The sequence below is a fragment of the Lepus europaeus genome, chromosome 4 (genome assembly GCF_033115175.1).
Source record: "Lepus europaeus isolate LE1 chromosome 4, mLepTim1.pri, whole genome shotgun sequence".
Taxonomy (NCBI): Eukaryota; Metazoa; Chordata; class Mammalia; order Lagomorpha; family Leporidae; genus Lepus; species Lepus europaeus.
The window spans coordinates 146007826-146026548 of NC_084830.1; the positions used below are offsets into that span (position 1 = coordinate 146007826).

Sequence of the window (18723 nt, forward strand, 5' to 3'; positions counted from 1 at the left end):
GATGGAGGACACATCTCGTATTGTTGTAACGTGTCTTTGAAGCTTGTGCCTGGTTTCCTCACGGGCCATTTTCTGTTTTTTATCCTCTCACTGTAAGAAATTCTAATGCAAGTACACTTATAAGACAAGTCCTTGGAGTGTTCCTAGCCAATCTCCAAAGTGACCTAACTCATCATCATTTAATTAGATGCCAAAACTGGAAAAGCCATTCAGGCATTCTTCTATTCTCATGTTAGTTTTACTTCAACACCGAGTGTAATTCAGAAGTAAAATTCAGGGCGTCGGAAGAGGAAATAGGGAGGAGCCTGGGGGACAATGGAGAGCTGAGAAAAGGTAGAAAGCATCTAACAAACATGACGCCTCCCGCATGGGAGACCCACACAGAGCTCCTGGCCATGGCCAGGCCCAGCCCTGGCTGCTGCAGCTATCCAGGGAGTCAGTCAGCAGATGGAAGGTCTCTCTCTCTCTCTCTCTCTCTCTCTCTCTCTCTCTCTCCCCCCCCCCCTTCCTTCCCTCTCATTCTTTTTCTGTAACTCTTTCAAATAAGCAAATCTTTAAATAAATGAAAAAAAAAAAAAAGAAAGAAACATGGTGCCTGCTACTGAACCACTGAGGACTCAAGGTCATGGAATCTGAGATCTTTCCACAACCACATTAAGAGAAGAAAGGCCACAGACCTCCGTATCAGGTAACAAAGAGAACATTTGGTGGCAAAGCCAACACAACCACCCTCAGACTCCACCACACCCCAAGCACACAGCTACAAGTGGCCAGGCCCCAAGCTGGAAGGTGTCTATAAAGAGTCCATGTAAAGTGAGTACTGTAAAAAAAAAAAAAAAAAAAAAAAAAAAAAAAAAAAACTATGCATGAAACTTCAAAACTTTTTGCACCAAAACAAATACTTTTTAATTCTAGTTTTTCCACAAACTGCTTGAAATACTCTTGTAAGCAAGAATATGTGAAAGCCAAGATAAAGTCTAATGCTACCCTGACTTTAGTACTGGACACAGCAAACAGAGACAAAGCCATTTGTACTTGGATACATTTAACTCATTCAACAAATGCTTGGCTACCCTGTACCACACCAAGAAACCAAGAGCAAGCAGGCTGTGAGGCGGGCCTTGAAGAACAGACAAGATTTAAGTGGCAGAATAATGGAAGAGGCCTGAGTAATTGAGGAGGCAGAAACAATATTTAAGAAAATGAAGACTTGTGTGTTAAGTTCTTAACCATTGTAACAGGACAAAAAGTAATTCTACTGGCACGCAACAGGAAGTCCCCTTCTCTTTCCCCACTATCAGTACCGTGTGAGATGAAACGCACCGAAACAACACAGTCAACAACAGGCTTCTTAAGAACACTTTCTGCTGTCTCCTTTAGTTTAGACAAAAGCATGGCTGTCACTTGCTCAGTGGTAAAATGTCGCTCTTCTTCCATATATGTCACCTGCGAGAAAACAAAAGGGTCTAGATTTACCGTAGTTCTTCACTTCCTAGTTCCAGAAGCCTACGATGAGAGCGCCGACATCAACAATGCAACATTATTTTAACATGGAGCTGAAGAAAGCTAGTTTTAGAAGCAATAATTTGAAGGCAACTTTTAGCTTTTTGACGTGCTTTCCTTTTTTTTTTTTTTTTTTTTGACAGGCAGAGTGGACAGTGAGAGAGAGACAGAGAAAGGTCTTCCTTTTTCCATTGGTTCACCCCACAATGGCCGCTGCGGCTGGCACACCGCACCAATCCGAAGTCAGGAGCCAGGTGCTTCTCCTGGTCTCCCATGGGGTGCAGGGACCAAGTCCTTGGGCCATCCTCCACTGCACTCCTGGGCCACAGCAGAGAGCCAAACAGGAAGAGGAGCGACCGGGACAGAATCTGGCGCCCCGACCAGGACTAGAGCCCGGTGTGCCAGTGCCGCAGGTGGAGGATCAGCCTACTGAGCAGCAGCACTGGCCTTGACGTGCTTTCCACACAGTATTTCAAGATGTAGGACCGGCCGGCGCCGCGGCTCACTAGGCTAATCCTCCACCTTGCGGCGCCGGCACACCGGGTTCTAGTCCCAGTCGGGGCACCGATCCTGTCCCGGTTGCCCCTCTTCCAGGCCAGCTCTCTGCTGTGGCCAGGGAGTGCAGTGGAGGATGGCCCAAGTGCTTGGGCCCTGCACCCCATGGGAGACCAGGAGAAGCACCTGGCTCCTGCCATCGGATCGGTGCGGTGCGCCGGCCGCAGCGCGCCTACCGCGGCGGCCATTGGAGGGGAAACCAACGGCAAAGGAAGACCTTTCTCTCTGTCTCTCTCTCACTGTCCACTCTGCCTGTCAAAAAAAAAAAAAAAAAAAAAGATGTAGGACCACAATGTAAAATAACGAAACCTGGGGTAGCTGTTTGGCCCAGAGTCTAAGATGGCGGTGAAGACTCACACAGCCCATACTGGGAGTGCCGGAGTTTGATTCCTGACTCCAGCTTCTTGCTAATGCAGACCGTGGGAAGCAACAGTCTCACATGACAGGGTTCCTTACACCAATCTGAGACACTCCCAGTACACAGTTAGGTTGCCCCCTGCAGTACCGCCATCCCATCTGGGCACCAGTTCATATCCCAGCTGTTCCACTTCCAATCCAGCTCCCTGCTAATGTGCCTGGGAAAGCAATGGCAGTATTAACTTCAAGCCATCATTCCCAAAGCCCTAAACTCGTACCAACAGCCTCAACAATGACTAGCAAATAAAAATCTAAATCGCTTTTAGAAATGTCAAATGGTATGTACCAGTGAAAGCATTTCCTAAGAATTTGGAAGGCTTTTCATTACAACTTGACATCAGAAAAGTACTAATAAAATGATGAGCACACTGAACAAGTAAAAATACATTTTAATCCTAAAGTTATATTATCATGAGAACCTTACCTTTATACCCGTTAAACCAGTGGGCAACTGCACGATATCATAAGCAAGGTTAGATTTTTCTGCCTCCACAAATGGATCAGAGAAAGCTCGGCCATGGAATCTTTTAAATCCTTGGACTGTGTTTTTTGCATTGGAGATTACCTAAGGGAAAGCAAATCAAAGAATGGAAACACTATTAGTTTTCTTCTTCAATAGCCTCAGATTAAATGGCATCACCTTACCTCTACAAAGCTGCCTTCTTGGTTTTGGTTGTCATCAGACACTAAGCCTTTCTGAACACTGTCCACCAGCACGCAAAATGAGGGCTGAGCATGGAGCCCCACAGCAGTGCTGCGGCCAGGGCCAGTTCTTCCCACTTCTTCATGAACTCGGGACATAAACAGTGAGAGAAGTACTTTCTGTTCTTGGACTTCTAACAAGCATTCACATAAAATTCATGTAACATCACCAAGATGTTACAGCTGATCTGAACCCTGGGAACCTGCTCTACCCACAGTGAAACATGAAGCAGATGAACAAACTCAGAAAGCAATTTTCAGCAAAAGAGTTTTATGGAAAAGAATAGAGGAATTCAAACAGCAGAAGGAAAGTTCCTGGGAAAGCAGCCGGGAGGGGCTTCTTCAGCAGGAAAAGGCTGGTTCCTGGTCTACGAGGACAACTCATGGAAGTACTTTACTGTGTTTCTAAAGAAATTACATCAACACTGACCTTAATGAAAAAGCTTTTGAAAATTGCTCAAACTTCCCAGGAACCAATTTGTCAATACATATCAATTCAGAAACTGTAAATAATCTATTCAACAAGGAAAAAAGACCAGACTAAGTACACAAAGACAAATGCAAAGAGTATTATTTATCATTATAGCAGAAGCCTGAAAACAGTCTGCACAGTTAATCACAAGGGAACACTGAAGTAAATTATGAGATACCCATACAAGGAAAAACCAAGCAACTGAAAAACATTTTTAGAAAATAAGAACTGTGTAATATGATTATGATCTCACATTCTTACAGGAAGTAATTTCTGGATAATGGCTGAACAAGTTACCTACAATTTCTAATTCCTCTAGGATGAACTAGTCTAACATTTTGTTGGGGGAGGGATGAAGGTTCTGGCAAAGATATTAAAAAATAATCCAAACGAACTTCTCCTTAAGATTTACAGGCCCTTCCTGCCACGGCAGAGGTGTAACAGGCCGTCACAAGAGAAAGCAGAGCTTCTGTTTCAGCTGTGTCAAAAGGCAGCCACCTAAGTTCTCTTATAAAACAAAGGCTCCAAATGAGGCCCTGCTAGAGTAAGCTGCCAAAAAGAAACTGTATCACAGAAACTATGTCAACCCAGAACTCAGGAGGCAGTTCAATACAATAACTGCTCTCAGTAAGAAAGGCAAGTTCAGAAACAGAGAACCCACTAGAATTTCAAAAGACATTTCAAATTGAACTGTATTTGCTATCTATCGCTTCCTAAAATATCTTAGACATGGGGCCGGCGCCGTGACAAAGCGGGTACAGCCACGGCCTGCAGTGCCGCCATGCCATATGGGCGCTGGTTCAAGACCCAGCTAGCTGCTCCACTTCCAATCCAGCTCCCTGTTAATGCACCTGGGAAAGTAGCAGAATATGGTACAAGTCCTTGGGCTCCTGCACCTACGAAGCAGACTGGGAAAAAGCTCCTGGCTCCCTGGCTTCAATTCAGCTGAGCTCCAGCTTTTGAGGCCATTTGGGGAGTGAACCAGCAGATGGAAGCTCTCTCTCTGCCTCTGCCTCTCTGTAACTCTATCTTTCAAATAAATAAATCTTAAAAAAAAAATCTTAAGGCTGACACCGTGGCTCACTTTGCTAATCCTCCACCTGCGGCTCCGGCACTCAGGTTCTAGTCCCGGTTGGGGCGCCAGGTACTAGTCCCGGTTGCTCCTGTTCCAGTCCAGCTCTCTGCTGTGGCCCATGAGGGCAGCGGAGGATGGCCCAAGTGCTTGGGTCCCTGCACCCGCATGGGAGACCAGGAGGAAGCACCCGGCTCCTGGCTTCGGATCAGCACAGTGCCGGCCATAGCAGACATTAGGGGAGTGAACTAACGGAAGGAAGACCTTTCTGTCTCTCACTATCTATAACTCTCTATCTCTCTAACTCTGTCTGTCAAAAAAAAAAAAAAAAAATCTTAGCATGTTTAAAGACTATAAATAACCAATTTAAAATGATCAATCAAGCATCATTTTTTTAGGTTCATAAATTGTAGGTTTTGCTCAGTCCATAACGAGAAACCTATTCACTCTGTACAGTGCTCCAGAATGGACCACAAATAGCCCAACACCCACCTCCCTCATTCTACAGATAGCTCAAACATTCTGGGAAAGGACTGCTAAGGTTCTGCTGTTCTGGTTATTCAAAAACACAACAGTATTTCAAAAAGTCCATTGAAAATAGAAACAAAAGATTAAGCTTACCCTAGTACTAACATTTTTAAAATTCATAATTTTTACATAATATACATTTTCCATTAATTTTTGAGCATGCTTCATATATGATTTCAACAATTCTTTACACCAAAATGAACTTCTCTTGTAATTTCATTTTTAATACCAACTTTTTGAAGCACCCTCGCATGTCAGGTTCCTGGTTTACAAAGAAAACTACCAGCAAGTCCTTTAGTGTGTTTCTAGAGGCATGCTTTTCTTCTTCAGAAACTTAGATCAACACTGACCTTAAAAACCAGTAAGACGGCCGGCGCCGCGGCTCAATAGGCTAATCCTCCGCCTAGCGGCGCCGGCACACCGGGTTCTAGTCCCGGTCGGGGCACCGATCCTGTCCCGGTTGCCCCTCTTCCAGGCCAGCTCTCTGCTGTGGCCAGGGAGTGCAGTGGAGGATGGCCCAAGCCCTTGGGCCCTGCACCCCATGGGAGACCAGGATAAACACCTGGCTCCTGCCATCGGATCAGCGCGGTGCGCCGGCCGCAGCGCACTACCGCGGCGGCCATTGGAGGGTGAACCAACGGCAAAAGGAAGACCTTTCTCTCTGTCTCTGTCTCTCTGTCCACTCTGCCTGTCAAAAATAAAAAAAATTTATAAAAAAAAAAAAAAAAAAAAAAAAAAACCCAGTAAGACGAATGGCCCAACAAGACAGATTTCAAAGAGCACTTCAAGTATCAAAGAACAAGCAAGCTTTGCTTCAACAAATTAGGGCCAAATACATCCTAGCAGTCTGCATTAAACAATGTGCAAGGCTACTGCTATTTTAAAAAGCTAACTGCTTCTCACTCAAGTACTCAAAAACAGGGATCAGGCCTGTGTGGGGTTGTACACACAGGATCTAGTTCTGTTATGCACACAATGGACACTCAACCAGTTGCTGAACAGAAGGCTGCACAAACCAGAGCAGACAGACATTTTAGGAGAAAACAAAACTCTACCTGGCTTTTAGCTGCTGCTCCAATTGAACGATTCTTAGGACCAAAAGAAATGCAAGCCCTAGAAGATAAAACAAACAATTAAGAATCAAACTGTATTGCAATATCACACACACAACCATAGCAGGCGAGATGCCTGAAGTCACAGATTGAGCAGTACATGCTAAGTGGACAACGTGGGCCCTGCCGCTGTAACTCTCCACGGAACGCTCTGCCTCTCTACAAGTGAAGCTGGAGCGGACAGCATAACCGCCCGTGTGAAATGTGGACGAGGGGGGACACCAGCGTTCCCACCACGTTCTAACTCTCCAGGTCGTGTGTTCAAAATCCCAATAAAAATCATGTCCACTCACACCAATACCATTTAAACGTTTTTCTTGTTTTTAAGACTACTAATTACATCACCAAGAATACAGTCCACAAACCCTGAAAAACAACTGCATGTAAGAATTTTTCTAGAATGAGCTTCCAAGGACTTGGGATTTCTGACAGGGAACTTCACTCCCACTTTTACACATTCTTCTAAATCATCAGTTCTCACGCCACGTGCTGGTTTTGTCCACCAGAAGGGCGCGACACTGCCTTTGGTCTTGAAAGGTCAGCTCTACTGGAGCTGATGCTTTTCTTGTCATGGCCCCTCAGTTTCCCTCCACGCTTTTCATTCCAGGCCCTCCAGAATCTCACCCTGTGTTCTTTTACTCTTAGCACGTCACTTCCCTTTCTAGCAGCTGCTCTCTCTCAACCTAAAATAACATCAAACTTATCCACATCACCCAAAAATTGCTGAAAGACAAGACTAAGCCTTCTCTCCCGCCCACTTTAATAATGGCTACACCAACTGCTTCTATGAATTGTGCCACTGAAACCTCAGAAACATTGTGTCTGAACACTTTACAAGAGATCAAAGTCCAAAGGCATTAATAAGTAAATTTACCCAAGGTCCTGCAATCTGGAAGTGATGGCCTGAGGACTCTAGATCATGTCTCTATGTGCTCCACTCCAGTTCTGACCCTCTCAGCTCCCCTGAACTCAGTTCTTCCAATTCTGCTGAGTAAGAAGGGTTCTAGGGCCAGCACTGTACTCTAACAAGTAAAACCACCGCCTGTGATGCCAGTATCCCATATGGGTGCCAGTTGAGTCCCAGTTGTTCTACTTCTGATCCAGCTCCCAGCTAACGAGCCTGGGAAAACAGCAGAAGATGGCCCAAGTGCTTCGGCTGCTGCACCCACGTGAAATATGGAAGCAGCTCCTGGTTCAGACCAGACCAGCCCCTGCTGTTGCAGTCATCTGAAGACTGAATCAGCAGATCGAAGATCTCTCTCTCTCTCTCTCCTTTCTCTTTAACTCTGCCTTTCAAATACATAAATAAGTCTAAAAAAAGAATTATTTTAAAAGGTAAGGATTCTGGCCGGCGCCGCGGCTCACTAGGCTAATCCTCCACCTTGCGGCGCCGGCACACCAGGTTCTAGTCCCGGTAGGGGCATCGATCCTGTCCCGGTTGCCCCTCTTCCAGGCCAGCTCTCTTCTGTGGCCAGGGAGTGCAGTGGAGGATGGCCCAAGTGCTTGGGCCCTGCACCCCATGGGAGACCAGGAGAAGCACCTGGCTCCTGCCATCGGATCAGCTCGGTGCGCCGGCCGCAGCGGGCTGGCCGCAGCGGCCATTGGAGGGTGAACCAACGGCAAAAGGAAGACCTTTCTCTCTGTCTCTCTCTCTCTCACTGTCCACTCTGCCTGTCTAAAAAAATAAATAAATAAATAAAAATTAAAAAAAAAAAAAGGTAAGGATTCTGCCTTGGTCCAAATCTTAGCTACAGAAACACTAGATAATCTTTATCAACTCACTAGCTTTGTCCAAACTGGGAGAAGACTAGAACTCTCTGGACCTTAGCCACCCTTTCTATCAATTGACTAAGAGTTCCTGTGAGCCAATTTTCCCAAGCAGCGGTAGCAGAAATGCTCTGAACTAACTGATGGGAAGAACATGACACAGCCTGAGACTGCATTAGACTTTCTCTTAAGTTCTTTGGGTCTACCAAGTGCAGGAGAACAGGGGGTACAGGTATTGTAGCACAGCAGGTTAACCAATGCCTGGGATACCCACATCTGGGAGGCAGCAGGTGACAGTTCAAATGCTTGGGTTCCTGCCGTCCATGTGGGAGAGTACAGAAGGAGTTCCTGACTCCTGCTGCAGGCAGTGAGGGAGCAAATCAGCCGCTGGAAAATCTCTCTCTCTAGCTGTGATTTTAAAATAAACTTTCAAAACAAAACAAAGGGCACAGGTGTCAACTTGTTCCTTTACACAAATATGCTACCAATCACTAAAATAAATAAAACCTCCTGCTATCACTTCTAAGTCTCTCATCACAGTCCATACCACCCTTCAGGAAAGTGCCCATTCCATTCACTCCTCCCACTCCAGAGTTGTACCTAACAACTGGCACACCGCTATCTTTCCACAAATCCATCAGATCAGAATCTCTAAGGTGCATCCCAACTTCAATCCCCACACAACTGAATCTGTCTTCCATTATCTCCTGTAGCCCTGCTTTAATCTGCACCTCCTCAAAACAATCCCCAGCTCTCAGAATAAACAACACTAATGCTGCCCGCCTGTAAACTCCACTGCAGGGCTAATTTCTTATCTTGTCTCTATAACTCTCAAGTTGTCTTGCTTCTAATTACTTTCCACACAACACCCAACAAATTAAAGGCTCAGACTCGTGAACACAGAACCTCAGGCCTCTTGCAGCCCAACTCAACCCCATTTTCGAGCTGCACCTCACCCATCCAGAACCCATCAGCATTACAGTCTCCCAGTGTCCACTTTGCCATGCCACTGTCTGTCACCTGGAACGCCTGGGTCTTTCTCTTAGTCTCCAGGAACATCACCTCTTCTGGCTTTAAAGACTTCCCAATCCACTCCTTAAAACTAATCACTCCTTCCTTTTACACTTACTAATTGAGGCTTAATTTCTACCGAGCCCCAACAACAAACTGAACTATGACTGCTAACATCTCTGTTCCCTCTTCCAAAAAATTTTTTTAAGATTTATTTACTTGAAAGACAGTTACAGAGAGAGGTAGAGCCAGAGAGAGAGAGAGGTCTTGCATCTATCTGCTGGTTCACTCCCCAGATGGCTGCAACTGCCAAAGCTGAGCCAATCTGAAGCTAGAAGCCAGAAGCTTTTTCCAGGTCCCCCCACGTGGGTGCAGGGACCCAAGGACTTGGGCCATTTTCTACTGCTTTCCTAGGCCATAGCAGAGAACTGGACCAGAAATGGAAGAGCCGGGGCTCAAACCAGCGCCTATATGGGATGCCGGCACTGCAGGCCAGGGTTTTAACCCGCTGCACCACAGTGTAACCACCCTAAGATAGTTTTTTACAAACCATACATGACAATCTATGTTTGGGACTAACAGTCAATGGAAAGGTTAGAAGAGAAAGGTCAGGAAGGATGAGTCTTTAGTAGTGACTAAAACACCACTTGGCACACCAGCATTCCGGATCAGAGTGTTCCAGTTCCAGTCGGAGTCAAATTTCAGACAACCATCTTCCTGCTCACATGCACCTTAGGAGGCTGCAGCTAACTGAGGCCCATGGCATCCATGTAGCAAGTCTGTATTTTGTTCTTGGCTCCCCGCATAAGCCTGGCTCGGCCCTGGCTATGTGGACATTTGTGGAAAGAATCAGTGAATAGGAAACCTCTTTCTCTATTTCTACCTCTCTCTCCCTTTCCAAAAAAAAAAAAAGAATGAAATCAACACAAACAACTGTACATGTGTATACCAGATTTGAACATAAAATGCATTAATTGATAAAACCTGAAGTCTTAGGTTATAGATATGTGCTATCCAAGAAAGTAGCCATTAGCCACATGTGGCTATTTATTCAAACTTCAACAGAATTTAAAACTCAATGCTTCAGTCCCACTAATCCCATTTAAACCACAAAAGACCCAAAAGTGGCTTCTGGCTACTGTTTTGGACAATGAAGCTTTATTCTGTTATTAGAGAATGTTTTAATGGACAGAACATTAATTTCTAATGTGCTCTAGACAATATTCTCCTCGAAGTCAGTTAATATGATTGCCTTCTTTTAAAAGCTACATTTGCACTCCAAATAGCAATACAAAGTGGCCCATACAATTCATAGTCAAAAAGAATGTTTGCTCAGTTCAAATTATTTATCCTCTTTTTTGTTGTTGTTGGTCTAGGTATACACAGCAAATAGTTCCCAAGTTGTTACAAAGCAATGAAAATTCACTATTAGAACTTCCAATTTTTGCTACACAACAACAATTAAAATTCAATTGAGGATGGGACCAGCGATGTGGCACATTGAGTTAAATCCCCAGCCTGCAGCACCAGATTCCAATAGGGGTGCCAGTTCGCGTCCCGGTTGCTCCACTTCTGGTCCAGCTCCTTGCTAGATCCAGCTCCTTGCTAATGCACCTGAGAAAGCAGCAGAGGATGGCTCAAGTCCTTGGGCCCCTGCACCCATGTGGGAGACCAGAAGAAGCTCCTGGCTCCTGGCTCCGGATCAGCTCAGCTCCAGCCATTGCAGCCATTTGGGGAGTGACCCAGCCAATGGAAGGCCTCTCCCTTGCCCTCTGCCTCTACAAATCTGCCTTTCAAATAAATAAAACAAAATATTTAATTAAAAAAAAAAAAGTATTCGTATTCAAAAAAAGAAAAAGACTAATGGCAGAGACAGGCACATCATAAGTAATAAAAATTAGGTGTCATTATAGCTGCAATGCAGCCACAGTCTATATTTTATACAGAAATATACCAATTAGTTTGCTTCAAAAGCTGTTTCACTTTGTTTTAAAGATTTATTTATTTGAAAGGCAGAGTTACAGAGAGAGGGAGAGAGATAAATCTTCTATCCACTGGTTCAGCCCCCAAACGGCCAAACAGCTGGGTCTGAAACTCCATTTAGGTCCCCAACATGGGCTGTAGGGGCAAAAGTACTAAGGCCACCTCCCGCTACTTTCCCAGGCACAGTAGCAGAGAGCTGGATCAGAGGCAGCCAGGACTTGAACAGGTACATTCTTGGATGCGAGTGCTGCCGGCACTGACCCCCAGAAGCTGTTTTACCTTCTCAAACTGTCCACTGAAAGCCAATCATCTTTAAAATTATTTAATGATGCAGGTTTTTTTAATTCTACTTCCATTAATAAAAAGCAACCAAAAAGCACCATGTGATAATTTTGCTTAACTGGATCAAAACGTAAAACACACAAACTGTTTCAGAACGGTTTCAGAAACTCAGTATTTAATTGAGAAGGAAAGCCAAAAAGATTAAAATGACTATCAGGGCCAGCTCTAGAACTGCTTTCTGGTGCAAGATCATCACAGAGAATTAGAGACAAGTATGAGCATGAAAAAAGATAAAGATGATTAACTCCACAGTGTCCCTGCTGCCATTGATGGTCACTGAGAGCACACAGGTAAATACACCTGCGCCATCCTAATAAATGTTACTGAACCCTGGAAAAACAGAAGTGAAATGCCCCACTCGGGTTTTGCTTCTCCTCAATAAATCTCTGCAAAGTCTTCCTTCTGAGGCTGAATTATTCCCTCAGGACCCCAACAGGAAAATGTCAAAGAAACACAGGAGCTTGCAAATAGCTGAACACAAGGAGGTTTGTGGAGGTTTGTGGAGGTTGGTGATCTCAGAGCAGGCATGGAAGCTCCACATCCCGTCCCCCATTCCGGTCACAACAAGGATAAAACAAACAAGCAGCAACGCTGTGGTCTCTGGTTCTGAACTGCAGAGCTCCGCTGGATACCATGCGTGTGATCAGACAGTGATCGGAGAAGGTGGCAGTGGCCCTGTGTGGGGTCCTCTTCTTCCCATCCTTGAAGCTTTGAACCTCTCCTCCCCATCCCTTTTCTCTGAGCTTCAAGATCAGCAGTGAGATCACCCACCACTTGTATATGGGTTTGTAGAGAACAAGCAGAGTTCACAGGCCTTAGAGTGGAAACACTCGGAGTTTCCCTCTCGGGCCTACATGAAACCAAGAACTAGACTTGAGACTGTTTCCTTACAGCGATCAGCCCCTGTGTGAACTAACACAGGAAAAACAGTACTCTGCAGATACAAAGTCATGCTACTAAGGAAGCAATTACGGGTGCCGGTGTTGTGGCGAGGCAGGTTAAGCCACCTGTGACAATGGCATTCCACATGGGCGCCAGTTCATGTCCCGTCCGCTCCACTTGCGATCCAGCTCCCTGATAATAGCCTGGAAAACGCAGGGGGAGATATCCCAACTACCTGGACTCCTGCCACACAGGTGGGAAACACGACGTTCCTGGCTTCAGCCTGGCCCTGTGCCATGCTGCTGTAGCCATCTGGGGAGTGAACCAGTGGACAGAAGTTCTCTCTGTCTCTCCCTCACTCCAACTCTGCCTTCCAGACAAATAAATAAACCTTTAACAACAAAAGTGAGCAATTAAGATTTAAATCAACAGGAACACTAAGAGGCCAGCTTTGGGCAAGTGCTAGAGCCTTCTGCAGTGTCCTCAGCCCAGCTGCACATGGGGGAAGATAATACAGAAACAAGTTTCCAGGGGCCTCGAGTTTTCTTCCATCAGACCCTCCGAGTCAACAGGAGATGGTGTCCTAGTGGCAAAGCAGCTGTTCTGAAGCTGGAGCCGCTTTGTTGTAGTGAATTACTTTGTGCTCCTTCCCCAGTGCACTCACACCTTTCACACCTTAGATGTCTGTAACATACCCACCTGACCTCAGAATCAAAAAAAGGAAGCAGGGCCCACGCTGGGGCACAGCAGGCTAAGCAGTGGGCTGCAGTGCCAGCATCCCATACGGGCATCAGCTCAAGTTCCTGCTGTTCCACTTCCGGTCCAACTCCCTGCTAACACACCTGGGAGAGCAGTGGGAGATGGCCCACTGTGGTCAGAGGCCATCCCTAGGCCCCTGCACCCAGGCTGGAGACCTGGATGAAGCTCCTGGCTCCTGCCTGGCCCAGCCCTGGCCATTCAGCCGTTTGGAAAGGTTGACATCAAAAGGAGCAAAACTTAGTTTTACCTTAGTACTTTAGTGTTGTTATGGCACACAACTATTTGTTATATATAAGAACATAATGAAATAAAGTTCCTAGAGAATACATCCATCAGTTTGGACATAAGGCATTTTAATTCTTAAATGATTCTAAGACACTGCTTTCATAATCTCTACATTAGACTTAGTAGTCTGAAGCTTTAGTTAACAAATCAACTTTTCTTTGCATCCAAAAGATCCAAGTCATCCTGCTGTTTCACCGTGAGCTACACAATGTGCTACAGAGGAATACTTTTGCTCAACAACTAAGGGACCACAGGTTAATGGACCAATTGACTAGAAACTGTACACACTTTTCAGCTTTTACTCTCAAGAGCAGTTATTAATAGACCATTTCACAGCTTCAAATTCCTAATATGTGAGTATTGTTTTATTTCATGTCCATAAAAATGATAACATAAACAATTCACCCACAGGTTCCTAAGGAACTCACTTTTAGCCTATAAATTGTTCATACAAAGTATGGCTCAATCAACTCTGGTTATGCTTGGCAGTCCAGTAACATTTTTTTCTCCAAAGAAGCTTTAAGGTTATACCCTTCCTACTGAAATAACTCAACTAAAAGGAAGGGGCAGTTTCCATCTTATTCTAAAGGCTAGAATCAAAAAAAGTCTCAGCACAAACACTCATCATTTAAAACCCGCCTAATTTACCTCCCAAGTCACTCGCGTCTCTGCCAAGCTACCACATAGTGGAAAACTCCCATAGGAGACCAACAAGGCAAAAGTCTCCCCCAGCATCCTCCTCCTCCCCCTCCTGCATCTCAGAATACCCACTCTGCTGGCATGGTCTAATCACACTTTAAACACCTAAGTGCCGCCACGCCCCCCTGTACTACATACTAATCTGTAACAGGATTGACAGGGCCCTGCCACCTAGTGTGCCCTGCCAAACTCCTCAGATTTATCTCACACCACTCTCTCCAGTAGCTCAAGAGCAGCCTGGTCCTCTCCACCCAGCAAGCGTGGCAGGCTCTTCTCAGCCTTCCCCCTTGAGCCTACAGCAGCTCTCCCTCAAAGCTACCAGGACCTCCCTGGGCACTGAATTCCTACACAGCCCCCAGCCGCATGTCTCCACACGGTCCCTCTCCATCCCAAGCCCAATTTAAACCAGGTCTCCTTGTGAGATTCTCCCAGTATTCTGTACTTTTCCACCTTGTCCTTCCCCAGGAATTTTTTTTTTTTTTTTGGACAGGCAGAGTGGATAGTGAGAGAGAGAGAGAGAAAGGTCTTCCTTTTTGCCGTTGGTTCACCCTCCAATGGCTGCTGCGGCCGGCGCATCTCACCGATCTGAAGCCAGGAGCCAGGTACTTCTCCTGGTCTCCCATGCGGGTGCAGGGCCCAAGGACTTGGGCCACCCTCCACTGCTTTCCCAGGCCATAGCAGAGAGCTGGCCTGGAAGAGGGGCAACCGGGATAGAATCCGGTGCCCCGACCGGGACTAGAACCCGGGGTGCCGGCGCCGCAAGGTGGAGGATTAGCCTGTTAAGCCACGGCGCCGGCCTTTCCCCAGGAATTGTACACTTTGGTTTCGCATCTGGCTTTTTCCGCCATAGAACCTTCCATACTTAGCATGGACGGCTGCTAGATCCCAGGCAATCAAAAGGTGCTTAAATGAGGCCGAAATTCAGTGGGAAGACAAACACCTCTTCTGGGTTACGACTCTACTGGCTCCTCAAAAACTGAATCCAGACTGTCACAGTCCCAGTCCGAAATGAGGGAATTCCATCACAGGCAACCCTCCAGGACCTGCATCTAGCTCCACCTTCCGTGAGCGTGTGAGTCTAGAGTCTAGAGACATTCTTCGTGACTAACACACCAGCAACCTCTCCACGCTCAACTTTCACTTAGCTCAAGATTCCAGCAAAGAAAGTTAATCAGTAATTCAGAAATTAGTTGGGCATATGACATTCCTGTAACTGAGAATATACAAGAAAAAAAACAGGGCAAATGTAGAAAATTACTTTAAAACCTGTCACAGTATTTCCTGCAATCCCATGCTCTACCTTGTCACCTATCACTTATTCTTTGAAGCAAAATTAACTGCAATGGAAATTATACTCTTTGATTTGTAACAAGCCTTTCAGTTTCAAATGGAATTCATGGTAAAACTGTTGTAGCTGTTTGTCTAAATTAAAAAAAAAAAAAAGAGCTTGATAACTACCAAAAAGACAAGACGGGAACGATTTCTTCCCAGGATTTGGGATGTTTTTTCTGAGTCCCCTTTGGAGATAAATTCAAAACTAGGCAATACAGGACGGAGCAGCTTCACACATAACTCAGGCCACCAGGCTTTTTAATTCCCTGAGACTTTTTTTTGTTTACAGATAAAGAACATCTAGAATCCAGTAAGACCGTATCAAACAGGCCATTAAAGCTAAAATGATTAAAAAAAAAACCACCTGCAAGCTTGGGAAATACAAGTCTGGAAATAAAAAACAGAATACCCCATTGTTAAAAACTGTAAACAATGAAGAAAGGGGTCTGACTGGTAGGGGTGGGAGTGGACAAAAATGTCCTCAAACGATGGGACAGCTCCGTGTGTTCTGACTCCACTGAAAACTATCGAATCGCACTCTTCCAGCGGGTTAACCGCAGGACAAGTGACTGGGATCTCAATAAAGTTATTAAGCAAAGCGTAAAGTGGACAGACATCAAACTACAGTTGGTGGCTGCGGCGCGGGTTTTCAGGGGAAGCACCCGGTGAAACTAAAATGGGAGGGCTACGAACTTTCCCAGCGAAAGGGAAACCTGAGCCTTCGGAGTAGTGAAGATAAAGCGAGGACACAGTCCAACCTAGTGAGACAAAAAAAATCAAGGTGAAAATGCACTGAGAGCTGAGGAGCACCACAGCGCCTCTGCAAGAGCTGGCCCGAGAGGAAGGCGCCGGATGCGCGGGTGTCCGTCTGCCTTCTCTGCACCCAGCGCAAGCCCTGCGTGAGCCACCATCTTTTAGGGCTGTGTCTACACCGGCCCCGTAACTTGGGTTCTAGGAGCCAAAGCGAGCCCCTGAGTCCCTGCTTAGCCACCGGCCGGCACGCGTGGCTGCGGGTAGCTGCGCACACAATGACTGCACACCCTGCCGCATCCTGCAACAAAACCCCTCGCGGAGAGCCCCTTCCCCACACGTACCCCCGGCTGCGGCGACCCTCAGACCCGGAGTCCGCCCGCAGCCCCGACCCCCGCCACTGCGACTCCCTCCTCCGGGCGCCGCCCCGCCCCCACTCACGTGGGCCCCGCGGCGGCGAGCGCCCGACCCCCTTCAACTTTACTTCCATTAAGCGCCTGCTGTGTGCAGAGCTCCGAGCTCCGGGCTGGCCTCAGGAAACGTCCCGACTCTCTGAGACCAGCCAGTGCCCCCTTAAAAAAACCAGGGACGGGGGACCCCACCCCACGTGCCAGGCCGGCCTCCCCTCCCAGTGCCCGCCGCGCCCCACGCTGTCCGGCACCGCGGGCCGCCGCGGAAAGGCCTCGCGACCAGCGCACGGCGGCGGCGGCCACGCGTGAGCGGGGGCCCTCACGCACCGGGCCCCCGGAACGGGGCGACCCCGCGGCCGGCGCCCCCCACGCCGCGAGGGTCGCAGACGGCAGCGGGCGCTCCCTCGCCGGCCCCCGCGCACGCGGCCGGCCCGGCCCACACTTACGGCGTGCAGCGGTCGCTGTACTCGTTAGCGATCGTCTCGATGCCGCCGGCGCGGGCCACAGCGACGTAGCAGCTCTGGAAGCCCAGGTCTATGCCCACCACCGACATGGCGCCGGCTACTGCTCGGACTCGGGCCCGGGTCCGGCCGCCGACACAGGACACGGACCCCGGCGGGGCTGGCGCGCGGAGGGCGGGCCGCGAGGGCCAGGAGACCGGGGCTGCGGGAGGACGCGCGAGGATCCACGCGGGCGCCTCGGTCCTTGCAAAGCGGACCGCAGCCAAGGGCGCTGCTCAGGCCGGCTCCGGCTCAGCGGCCGCAGAAGGGGCACCGGTAGCGGGGGCGGAGAAGATCTCGAAGGATCTCGTTGCGACGGGAGCAGGGCTGCAGCGCGAGAGCTGCGAGGGGGACGGAATGTTCTCGCGAGATCCCGGCTCAGACGCTTTTCCTCCCGAGGGCCCGCCCCCAGCTGCGTAAGCGCATGACGTCACATCCTGGCAGGCGCGCCTGGGGCGGACCGGAGCCGCGGGGAGCCGGCTGGGCCGCGGAGCTGGCGGGGTGAGCCTGCGCACAGCGCGTGCCGCAGCGACGCTGCACCGCGCCGGCGAGCTGTGGGCCGCCTCCCCCCTCAGGAGGAGGCCATTGAGCCGGCTCGAGGCGGAGGACGGAGGACGCGCTGTGGGCCTACTTCCGCTGTTTATCTCAAAGGGACTTCCGGTGGTGGCATCACCCGCACGCCACCTGTTGGGCCCCAAGATGAGAACGCTAATCCCTGCGTGGGATTTCGTCCCTGCCCTGAGCCCACGCCCAGGCACCCCGTCTGGGTTGCTTTTCGTTCAGCCTCGTCGCCCCGTTCTCAGGCCCGCGTGTGTCCCTGGGTCAGACTGAGGGGACGGCATGGCCCGCGCAGAGCTGGGTGCAGGGCCGCCGAGGTGGGTGACGGCCGCCCCCGCTTCAGGGCCAGTGCGAGCGGTGGAGGGCCTGGGCGCGGATGGAGGAGGTCGGATTCCAGCGGGAAAAGGCGGTTGCTTTTGTTTTTTAAGGTGTGTTTATTTCAGAGTTACAGAGAAAGAGGTCTTGCATCCACTGGTTCACTCCCCACATGGCCGCAAAGGCAGGAGCTTCTCTCAGGTCTCCCTCGCCCGGTGCAGGCCCGAACACTTGGGCTCTTCCGCTGCTTTCCCTGGCGTATTAGCAGGGAGCCAGATAGGAAGTGGAGCAGCCGCTAGGCCAGGGCGCCCGTCCCAGGGCTTTCATTTTTTATTTATTTGTGTGTTTGACAGAGTTAGAGAGAGAAAGGTCTTCCTTCTGTTGGTTCACCCCCAAAATGGTCGCTACGGGCGAGCTACTCCGATCCGAAGCCAGGAGCCGGTGCTTCCTCCTGGTCTCCCATGCGGGTGCAGGGCCCAAGGACCTGGACCATCCTCCACTGCCCTCCCGGGCCACAGCAGAGAGCTGGACTGGAAGAGGAGCAACCAGGACTAGAACCCGGCACCCATATGGGATGCCGGCGCCGCAGGCCATGGTGCCGGGCCCCCCAGGGTTTTCATTTACTTGAACTGGTTACAGTTATCAAAACCCGTGCCCTCCGGTTCTCGTGGGAGACCTGGAAGAGGCTGCTGGCTCCTGGCTTCAGATCAGCTCCGCTCCGGCCATTGTGACCATTTGGGGAGTGAACCAGCAGATGGACGACCTCTCT

General features: G+C 48.6%; 1 protein-coding gene across 2 annotated transcripts in view; it reads right to left on the minus strand.

Annotated features, from left to right (window-relative positions):
* HSPA4 (heat shock protein family A (Hsp70) member 4) overlaps nt 1-17249 on the minus strand; it is a 48074-nt gene extending 30825 nt beyond the window's left edge. Inside the window, exons 1-4 of one of the 2 annotated variants that reach the window (XM_062189168.1) lie at nt 17028-17249; nt 6305-6362; nt 2900-3040; nt 1324-1446 (exon numbers count right to left, since the gene is read on the minus strand). In XM_062189168.1, the coding sequence (XP_062045152.1) occupies nt 1324-1446; nt 2900-3040; nt 6305-6362; nt 17028-17134 (429 nt within the window). In that variant the 5' untranslated portion in view covers nt 17135-17249. The remainder of the gene's footprint in view (nt 1-1323; nt 1447-2899; nt 3041-6304; nt 6363-17027) is intronic. The other variant, XM_062189167.1, reaches the window with a different exon arrangement.
* Between the last annotated feature and the right edge of the window lie 1474 nt (nt 17250-18723).